This window comes from Pelophylax lessonae (genome assembly GCF_965119305.1).
Source record: "Pelophylax lessonae genome assembly, chromosome: 10".
In the NCBI taxonomy this organism is placed as follows: Eukaryota; Metazoa; Chordata; class Amphibia; order Anura; family Ranidae; genus Pelophylax; species Pelophylax lessonae.
Window position 1 is genome coordinate 232742951 of NC_138777.1, and position 11116 is coordinate 232754066.

At 44.8% G+C, this 11116-nt stretch overlaps 1 protein-coding gene across 2 annotated transcripts in view; it reads left to right on the forward strand.

Moving 5' to 3' along the window:
* The window catches only part of TINF2 (TERF1 interacting nuclear factor 2), a 23906-nt gene extending 13293 nt beyond the window's left edge, over window positions 1–10613 (forward strand). The window contains exons 5-7 of one of the 2 annotated variants that reach the window (XM_082270711.1): window positions 2865–2963; window positions 4327–4406; window positions 9751–10613. In XM_082270711.1, the coding sequence (XP_082126837.1) occupies window positions 2865–2963; window positions 4327–4406; window positions 9751–10552 (981 nt within the window). In that variant the 3' untranslated portion in view covers window positions 10553–10613. Of the gene's footprint in view, window positions 1–2864; window positions 2964–4326; window positions 4407–9746 lie in introns of both variants that reach the window. The other variant, XM_082270710.1, reaches the window with a different exon arrangement.
* Window positions 10614–11116: the final 503 nt, after the last annotated feature.

Consider the following 11116-nt stretch of genomic DNA (forward strand, 5'->3'; position numbering starts at 1 on the left):
CTTCCCCCCCCCTTTTCCCTCTCTTCCCCCCCCACTTTTCCTCTCTTCCCTCTCTTCCCTCTCTCCCCCTCTATACCGTGCTGAGCCAATCATGGCAAGAGATGTATTGTAATACAACAATGTTTCAAATTTTGGCCTTTTGGCGTCCACCCTCGTTCCCCCCTAGGAAGAGTATCAGGCTGCTGTGAATGGTGCTAAAAGGCAAATAGTACTCCCATTTGGCTTGTGTGGGTGGTAAAGAGTTCTCTCTTGCCCAGATGTATGGTCTTCACATTGGTATAATAAATTCAAAGCCAGCTCGGATTGGCAGAGTCAAGAGGTTGTAACATCATCAGCCCGCCTCTCTGACTCGGCCAGTCCGAGCAGCCTTTGTATTCATTGATAGAATACATCGCTCACTGTGATTGGCTCAGCGCGGTATACTGTATGCAGCCGAAGCTACGCTATATACAGTATTACCGCACATCCAGCGGGCTGAGGGATTAGGGACGTTAGTTTTGGGCCAGCTTGGCCCAAACTAACCACTTTAACTCCGCTCACTGTGCCTCTACTTCGGCAAAGTGGCTCGTTATCGTCCAGCGACGTAGACCTGCGTCGCTGGACTCCTCCTCCCCCCCCCCCCTCGCGCTGTTTTCAGTCACAGCGGGAGTCAGGCCAGGGGAGGAGCGGCGGCGATCGCCGCCGCTCTTCCCCGATCGTTGAGGAAACTAGTTTGGAGATCCGCCTGCTTGTGTAAACAGAGCGGGCGGATCTCCTAAGTGACAGGCAGGGTCAGATTGCAGGGTTCAGCATAGCTGAACATGCGATCTGTCCCTGACTCACTCAGTCACCTCCCCCCACACACGTACCAGGCATACATTAACCCCTCCCTCTCCAATAAAATTAACCCCTTCCCTGCCAGTGTCATTTTTACAGTAACAGTGCATATGTATAGCACTGATTACTGTAGTAATGTCACTGGTACCCCCAAAAGTGTCAAAAATGTCAGCCAAGGGTCCGATCTGTCCGCCGCAATGTCGCAGTCCCGCAAAAAAAATCGCAGATCGCCGCCATTACTCGTTAAAAAAAAAAAAAACACCAAAAATGACAGAAATCTTTCCCTTAGTTAGTAAACGCAATAACTTTTGCGCAAACCAATCAAAATACGCTTATTGTGATTTTTTTTTTTTACCAAACATAGGCAGCAGAAAACAAATTGGCCAAAAATTTAAAAAAAATTTGGTTTTTACATTTTTTTGGGGGGGAATTTCATATAAATAAATGTTAAAAATATTGTTATTTTTTCAAAATAAACGCTCTTTTTTTGTTTATAGCGCAAAAAGTAAAAATCGCACAGGTGATCAAATACCACCAAAAGAAAGCTCTATTTGTGGGAAAAAAAGGACGTAAATTTTGTTTGGGTACGGCGTCGCACGACTGCGCAATTGTCAGTTAAAGTCGCACAGCGCCGAATCGCAAAAAGTGGCCTGGACGTAAGACAGCAAAATCCTCCGGTGGTAAAGTGGCTAAAGTAGTCCTCAAATTTTTTTACTCCATGTATAAGACGTATTTTTTTTTTTTTTTTGGGGGGGATGTTTTTAAGGTCAAAAAGTTGTCTTATACGCCGGCATATACGGCCTTTGTTTTACAAAGCGGCGGAGTTGCTGGAATTCAGCTTTAAAGTGAAACTTCACTCTCTCAATCAACATGGGCTGTTTTTAATCCACAGTGTGAGGAATAGTGCCCCATCATTGGTATCAGTGGGAGGAATAGTGCCCCATCATTGGTATCAGTGGGAGGAATAGTGCCCCACCATTGGTGTCAGTGGGAGGAATAGTGCCCCATCATTGGTGTCAGTGGGAGGAATAGTGCCCCATCATTGGTGTCAGTGGGAGGAATAGTGCCCCACCATTGGTGTCAGTGGGAGGAATAGTGCCCCACCATTGGTGTCAGTGGGAGGAATAGTGCCCCACCATTGGTGTCAGTGAGAGGAATAGTGCCCCATCATTGGTGTCAGTGGGAGGAATAGTGCCCCATCATTGGTGTCAGTGGGAGGAATCGTGCCCCATCATTGGTATCAATATGGATTATTAGCATTATTAAATGGATAAGAAAGTATATCATATACACTTGTTTTAAACCTTTGGTTTTTTTTTTTTGTTACATTTCTTCAGTTACATCCTGGTTTCCATTCTTAGGCAAATTCTGTCTTATGTCCTAAATCCCAGGAGTCTTCAGGAGGGTTCTCAGCTCAGCCAATGCCTGAGCTAAGGGCAGATGGATTCAATGAAGAAAATTATAGATGAGTCGTCTGCCCTTGCCAAAGATGGCCACTGCCAGAAATGCCATGGGGTGTTTTTCAAAATGATTTCTAAGCAAAATATAGCATGGAGACTTGGATGAATAGGGGAGTTTTTGTTTTCAATGTAAAAAATTAAGCGTTTTTTTGGTTTGTGCTGCTTAGATGCAATGCAGTTCCACTTTAATGACTACAAAGCTTGTCCAATCTGAGAACGCCTTGTATTCGTAGAAGAAAATACAAGGTGTTCTATAAATGGCGGAGCTGCCGTGTGACCTGCTGTGGTCCGAGTGCCAAGCAAAGGCCACCTGCACAGGACCTGGGAGATCACGACTGTCTCATGGTAGTGCCGGCTACTACAGTGATTTCCAGCACCCCCAGGTATAAGGTATGCGTACTTACATTGTGCCAGTGTGGGTGGTAATGTCTTTGGAAAATAATCCATTCTCAACTGAAAATACTAATTGCCTGGCTGTCTTTTCAGTACTTGGATCCATGTCACTCACCCGGATCTGCAGACGTGTTCTGGGTCACTTGTCCAGAAAATGTTCAATCCACGTGAATTTTCTGTTCCTTTTCCCTACAGACAACACTGCAGGCAGAATACGGGGAGATGTTCCTGGAGGCTCTGGACAAGCTGCTCTGGGAATTCCTCTGTCGGCTTCAGTCGGTTCTTGACCAAGAGGTATGAAAAGGCATCGGGGAATAGAAATGGAATACAAATTCTATTCATATGTAAAGGAATATGATTTCCAGGAGATATAGAATCCACCATTCAAGGCCTACTCCGGCCAAAATGAACCATCCCCCACCCCATCTAATCCATCCTGCAGGTTTCATTTCTTTTTTTCTACTTGCTAAAGGAAGTTTTTTGGGTGCACTGCTTGGTGGGGACACACAGGACCCCTGTTATATACAGATGGATTTGAAGAATACCTGGGGTTCCTCCTGAGGAGCTTGAGTCTCCCCACAGATTTCCTCCATTTGTGGCGCTGTTTCCCCATTTTCCCTTCCCCCTATGTAACCTGGTTATAATGCCTTTTGGGTTCCTTGTAGTCCCCACAGAATCAGATTCATCATTAAATTGGGGGTCTCTCATTGAACGCCCTTCTCTCGAAGTAGCGCTCTGCGAAACGCGTTGAGATATTGGCCCTACTCCCCCCCCCCATGGCCTATGTTTTTTTTACACTACTGTATAGTAGAGCTGCACCATTCTGGATAAAATGAGAATCATGATTTTTTTTTTTTTTTTGCTTAAAATAAAGATCATGATTCTCTGTGTAACTTCATTTTTCACATTGTACAACAAAAATTGGGCTAACTTAAGTGTTCCTTTTTTTTTTTTTTAAATCATTGAAGTGCATTTTTTCCCAAAAAATTGCTTTGGGAAGAATGCTGCACAAATACAGTGTGACATAAAATATTGTAACGATTGCCATTTTATTCTTGAGTCTCTGCAAAAAATTATAAAATATCATTTTTCTTTTTTTTTTTTTTTAGCAGAGACTTTTAAGAATAAAATGACGATCATTACAATATACCCTACCATTGGTGTCAGTGAGAGGAATAGTGCCCCATCATTGGTATCAGTGGGAGGAATAGTGCCCCATCATTGGTGTCAGTGGGAGGAATAGTGCCCCATCATTGGTATCAGTGGGAGGAATAGTGCCCCATCATTGGTGTCAGTGAGAGGAATAGTACCCCATCATTGGTGTCAGTGGGGGAATAGTGCTCCATCATTGGCATCAGTGGGAGGAATAGTGCCCCATCATTGGTGTCAGTGAGAGGAATAGTGCCCCATCATTGGTATCAGTGGGAGGAATAGTGCCCCATCATTGGTGTCAGTGGGAGGAATAGTGCCCCACCATTGGTGTCAGTGAGAGGAATAGTGCCCCATCATTGGTGTCAGTGAGAGGAATAGTGCCCCATCATTGGTGTCAGTGGGAGGAATAGTGCCCCATCATTGGTGTCAGTTTTTTTTTTTTGTATGACTTTTTTTTTATAAATATTTTTCTTATTTTTCTTTTTCTCCCCACCCTCCCCCCAAGGTCCCTAGAACCGGAAAGCAGCCTCGCCCGGACAGAGAAGACAGCGTATGTACGCCCGTACTCCCCATCTCACAGAGTAAGTTACAAAGAACCTTGTGAAGATGGGACCCCCGGCTCTCTGTCAGAGTTATTATATGTTGTCAGCAGGGAGCCCCCCGAGTGTTCCGTCACCTCCGAGAGGCCGATATTCTGTTCACTTTCTGTGTGATTTATTGTTCTTTGGAAGAACTGCCTATTTGTTCCGTGCAGCTGCTGCTCTCATTGTGTGTTCTGTTCTATGAGATGATGTACGGCGCTCCTTCTAATAAAGTATCACTTGTTTTCTGAAACATTGTGATTTATTTTATTTTTTTTTTATTTAAATTTTTTTTCCAAAGGAAGGTTATCTTAACCACTTTAACCCCAGCCGCTGCAGATGTGGCGCTCCCAGGCAAAGTGCCGCACATGTACGGCGCTCGCCTGGGTGGAGCTAGAGGGCGATCGCACGACGCCGGAGGCACGCTCCCACCCCCGCTCGTCAGCTGGGGAGCCGGTGCGTGTGACCGGCGGCTCCGATGGCCGCCGGCCACTCGCGATCTCCCGCAGCTGAGAGAGAAGGACGGGCGGCTGATGTAAACACAACCACCAGTCCTTCTCCCTGAAGTGATCACAGAGGCTATGTGAGCCTGCTATATAGGATCGCATGTCTCTGTGATTACTTCACAAGCCACGCCCCCTGACAGTTAGAATCACGCCCCTAGGAACACATTTAACCCCTTGATCACACATACTGTTAACCCCTTCCCTGCCAGTGTCATTTTTACAGTAGCAGTGCATATTTATAGCACTGATTACTGTAGTAATGTCACTGGTACCCCCAAAAATGCCACCGTCAGTTAGAGGTCCGATCTGTCCACCGCAATGTCCCAGTCCCGCAAAAAATCGCAGATCGCCGCCATTACTAGTAAATAAAAAAAAACCAATAAAAATGACATAAATCTTTCCTGTAGTCAGTAAACGCGATAACTTTTGCGCAAATCAATCAAAATACGCTCATTGCCATTTTTTTTTTTTTTTTCAAAAATATGTAGCAGAAAACAAATTGGCCTAAAATGTTAAAAAAATTTGATTTTTACATTTTTTTTTTTGGAGAATTTCATATAAAAGAATGTGAAAAATATTGTTATTTTTTTCAAAATTTTCGCTCTTTTTTTTGTTTATAGCGCAAAAAAAAAAAAAAACGCACAGGTAATCAAATACCACCAAAAGAAATCTCTATTTGTGGGGAAATAAAATACCTGAATTGTATTTGGGTACAGCATCGCACAACCGCGCAATTGTCCGTTAAAGTCACGCAGTGCCGAATCGCAAAATAGGGCCTGGTCGTTGAGCAGCCAAATCTTCCGGTCTGAAAGTGGTTAAAAAAAAAGATCTTATACTCTTTCCACAATCCTCCTACTACTTTGTGTCAGTACAGAGGTACGCTGCAATAACCCCTTCGCTGCCAGAACCATTTTATTTTGATCTGACCCCTCCTTTCATGACCTGACCATTTTTTGCTATTTAGCACTGTGCTACTTTCACGGAAAATTGCGCGGTCATGTAACACTGTACCAAAGTGACATTTTTTATAATTTTCTTTACGCAAATAGAGCTTTCTCTTGGTGATATTTGATCACCACTGAGTTTTTTTTTTTTATTATATAAAAAAAAAGACAATAATATTTCTTACTTTGTGCTATAAGGCCCCTTTTACACCAGCAGACCGATCGGTGTCAGTTTTTCAGGCAGACCCGATCGGACCACCCATTGTTCTTTGAGGCGGCGGATGTTCACTGACACCCGCCTGGCATCCGACTCGATAAAATCCACAAAAAATAGACGTATGGCGGTATGTTCCCCATCGGTCCATTCGATTGGATGAAGACAGACATGCAGTATGTTTCCATCCGACCGCCTCATAGAGAACCATGGGCTGTGTCCGTGTCTGCTCTGTATAGCAAAAAGATACCCCGCTGAGCAGACGGATTCCGCTTAGACCGGTCCAGTCCATTTAAAAGGGACCTTAAAAAAAAATAATAATAATGGGAAAAAAAAAAAAAGTAAATCTCTTAACCACTTAAGCCCCGGAGGATTTGGCTGCTAAAAGACCAGGGGGTATTTTGCGATTCGGCACTGCGTGACTTTAACGGACCATTGCGCGGTCGTGCGACGCTGTACCTAAACAAATTTGACGTCCTTTTTCTCCCACAAACAGAGCTTTCTTTTGGTGGTATTTTGATCACCTGTGCGATTTTTTGATCATGCGCTATAAACAAAAAAAGAGCGTCAATTTTGCAAAAATAACAATATTTTTTTTATATGAAATTCACCCAAAAAAAATGTAAAAATCAAAATTATTTAACATTTTCGGCCAATTTGTTTTCTGCTACATATGTTTGGTAAAAAAAATCGCAAAAAGCGTATTTTGATTGGTTTGCGCAAAAGTTATCGCGTTTACTAACAAAGGGAAAGATTTTTGTCATTTTTGTTGTTTTTTTTTTTTTAACACGTAATGGCGGCGATCTGCGTTTTTTTTTTTTTTTTTGCTGTACTGCAACATTGGGGCGGACAGATCGGACCCTTGACTGACATTTTTGACACTTTTGGGGTTACCAGTGACATTACTGCAGTAATCAGTGCTATACATATGCACTGTTACTGTAAAATTACACTGGCAGTGAAGGGGTTAACTTTATTTTAGAGGGAGGGGCTGTGTGTGTCCCTAGGGTCGTGCTTTCTACTGTGATTGGCTGTGGCTACTAGTGTAGGAACAGTGATCAACGGTCCTACATAGTAGAACCGTCTGATCACTGTTTCTACACAGGGGAGAATGACAGGCGGCTTGTTTACATTACAGCCGCCTGACTTTCTCCCTCTGTACCAACGATCGGCGAGTGACCGGCGGACATCGGGTCCGCCGGCCACACGCACTAACTTCCCTGTGAACGAGCCGCGGCGGGCGCGCGCTCGTCCGCTATTGGCTCACAAGGAAGTGACAGGCAAGTGACGTACCGGTACGTCACTCTGCCTGGCCGGGGCTGACCGCCGCAGTATATAGTCGTGCGGCGGTCGGCAACCGGTTAAAGCTCAGCTTTAAGAGAAAAACACATTCCCCTCTGGGTGATCTCTGTACATTGCAAGGATTATAACAAACGTTGTTGCAGATTCCTACCTTTTTGTTCTGAAAGAATCCTTTTGTTTTTTCCTCTGTGCTGGGTGGGTCCATTGGGAGTGGTTTCATTATGATCTGTCAGCTGTGCAGCTGCAGGGCTCCAATGTACAGTATCTCACAAAAGTGAGTACACCCCGCACATTTTTGTAAATATTTAATTCTAACTTTCCATGTGACAACACTGAAGAAATGACACTTTGCTACAATGTAAAGTAGTGAGTGTACAGCTTGTATAACAGTGTAAATTTGCTGTCCCCTCAAAATAACTCAACACACAGCCATTAATGTCTAAACTGCTGGCAACAAAAGTGAGTACACCCCTAAGTGACAATGTTCAAATTGGGCGCAATTAGCCATTTTCTCTCCCCGGTGTCATGTGACTCTTGTTACAAGGTCTCAGGTGTGAATGTGGAGCAGGTATGTTAAATTTGGTGTTATCGCTCTCACTCTCTCATACTGGTCACTGGAAGTTCAACATGGCACCTCATGGTAAAGAACTCTGAAGGATCTGAAAAAAGAATTGTTGCTCTACATAAAGATGGCCTAGGCTATAAGAAGATTGCCAAGACCCTGAAACTGAGCTGCAGCACGGTGGCCAAGACCATACAGCGGTTTAACAGGACAGGTTCCACTCAGAACAGGCCTCACCATGGTCGTCTAAAGAAGTTGAGTGCACGTGCTCAGCGTTATATCCAGAGGTTGTCTTTGGGAAATAGATGTATGAGTGCTGCCAGCATTGCTGCAGATATTGAAGGGGTGGGGGGGTCAGCCTGTCAGTGCTCAGTCCATACGCCTCACACTGCATCAAATTGGTCTGCATGGCTGTCGTCCCAGAAGGAAGCCTCTTCTAAAGATGATGCACAAGAAAGCCCACAAACGGTTTGCTAAAGAACTGGAACCATGTCCTGTGGTCTGGTGAGAACCAAGATAAACGTATTTGGTTCAGATGGTGTCAAGCGTGTGTGGCGGCCACCAGGTGAGGAGTACAAAGACAAGTGTGTCTTGCCTACAGTCAAGCATGGTGGTGGGAGTGTCATGGTTTGGGGCTGCATGAGTGCTGCCAGCACTGGGGAGCTACAGTTCATTGAGGGAACCATGAATGCCAACATGTACTGTGACATACTGAAGCAGAGTATGATCCCCTCCCTTCGGAAACTCCGGTGCAGGGCAGTATTCCAACATAACGACCCCAAACACCTCCAAGATGACCACTGCCTTACCAAAGAAGCTGAGGGTAAAGGTGATGGACTGGCCAAGCATGTCTCCAGACCTAAACCCTATTGAGCATCTGTGGAGCATCCTCAAACGGAAGGTGGAGCAGCGCAAGGTCTCTAACATCCACCAGCTCTGTGATGTCATCATGGAGGAGTGGAAGAGGACTCCAGTGACAACCTGTGAAGCTCTGGTGAACTCCATGCCCAAGAGGGTTAAGGCAGTGCTGGAAAATAATGGTGGCCACACAAAATATTGACACTTTGGGCCCAATTTGGACATTGTCACTTAGGGGTGTACTCACTTTTGTTGCCAGCGGTTTAGACATTAATGGCTGTGTGTTGAGTTATTTTTAAGGGACAGCAAATTCACACTGTTATACAAGCTGTACACTCACTACTTTACATTGTAGCAAAGTGTCATTTGGAGATAAAATCTATTATGCTCAATAGGGTTTAGGTCTGGAGACATGCTTGGTCAGTCCATCACCTTTACCCTCAGCTTCTTTAGCAAGGCAGTGGTCATCTTGGAGGTGTTTGGGGTCGGTATGTTGGAATACTGCCCTGCGGCCCAGTCTCTGAAGGGAGGGGATCATGCTCTGCTTCAGTATGTCACAGTACATGTTGGCATTCATGGCTCCCTCAATGAACTGTAGCTCCCCAGTGCCGGCAGCACTCATGCAGCCCCAGACCATGACACTCCCACCACCATGCTTGACTGTAGGAAGACACACTTGTCTTTGTACTCCTCACCTGGTTGCCACCACACACGCCTGACACCATCTGAACCGAATAAGTTTATCTTGGTCTCATCAGACCACAGGACATGGTTCCAGTAATCCATGTCCTTAGTTTGCTTGTCTTCAGCAAACTGTTTTGGGGGGTGAAATTGCCCGGTATTGAAGTGGTTAATAAAAGCTGCAGATTATAAAATCTTTTAATAAAAAATATTGTTGAAATGATATCATGGTACATTTGTGTGGCTGGGTTTACATTTACTTTATCTTTTTGCTCAGGTAGTTCGGATATGAGTGTGACAATGATGCAGCAGGACCGAAGTTATCTCTTTCGCACTGATTCGTCAGCAGAGGAGCCCCAAAACGGCTTACAAGCCTGGGGTAAGACGCATCAAAACTGTCCGGAACCGGATTCTGCCAGCAAGGAAGACGGCTACGACTCTGATCAAACCATAATTGAGTTTGAGGGTTCGAAGGAAACCAACCTCACCCGAATTCCATCAGACCCCACTTGTAGCAGAAAAGCTTCAAATCAAAGCATATCCGGGGAGGAAGGTCGGGCGAAATTTTTTGACATTTTTGGCTTTGACTGCAGTGAAAGTTCTAAAGTGAATAATGTTGAGCGTCTTTCTCCTCCAAACCCCCTACAATCTCAGGAGGACACGGTTCCCGATGTGCATTTAGAATTGGACAGCACACATGGTAGGGCAAAGAACGAGGCCAAGGCGTCCTTAGCTAAGAGGAACAGCAGGGGAGGAACCAACGTGACCCCGCCTAACAGACACGCCCATGAGCAGCAGAACACTGCGCCTTGTGTTTCTGGAGTACATAGCGAAACGCGTGGACACGTGCCTCAAGCGTTGACGTCTTGGAGGTTTCAGCCAAAAGTTCACCTGAGCCCGCTGCCTCTGGATCTGGTGAGGAAATACGTTCACCCGCATCCTGAAAGTGATTCTAATCCCTCATCTGTGTATTCGGGGCTGACGCAGAGCTCGTCGTGTACCTATAGCTGGCTGGCGGACTCTTCTGTTACTCCCGATGATTACAGTAATGATCCGGACTATTACCCAGGCTGTGATATTTGACATCCTGGATATAAGTAAGGGATGCTTTTATTTCCTAAGGACAGTTTTTTAACCAACCTGAAAGATTTATCCATTTGCACAGCTGGTAAAACCGTTTTTATAAAAAGTATTTTAGTATTTTTAAGTAAAAAGTTTATTTTTAATGCAAAAACTCAGAATCTGCAAGATTAAAAATAGCAAAAATAGCGCATGCATACAGCGGGTAAAATAAGTATTGAACACCTCATCATTTTTCCTGGTAAATATACACTAGATTCTCAAAAGTATTGGGACGCCGGCCTTTACACACACATGAACTTTAATGGCATCCCAGTCTTAGTCTGTAGGGTTCAATATTGAGTTGGCCCACCCTTTGCAGCTATAACAGCTTCAACTCTTCTGGGAAGGCTGTCCACAAGGTTTAGGAGTGTCTATGGGATGTCTGACCATTCTTCCAGAAGCGCATTTGTGAGGCCTGCGGGAGCGATCCTGGGGGTGGGGGCGTGCACGCGCCCACTTGGCAGCGGGGAAGCCGAAAAATATAAATAAGAATTACATAAATCTTTCCCCTAGTTTGTAGACGCG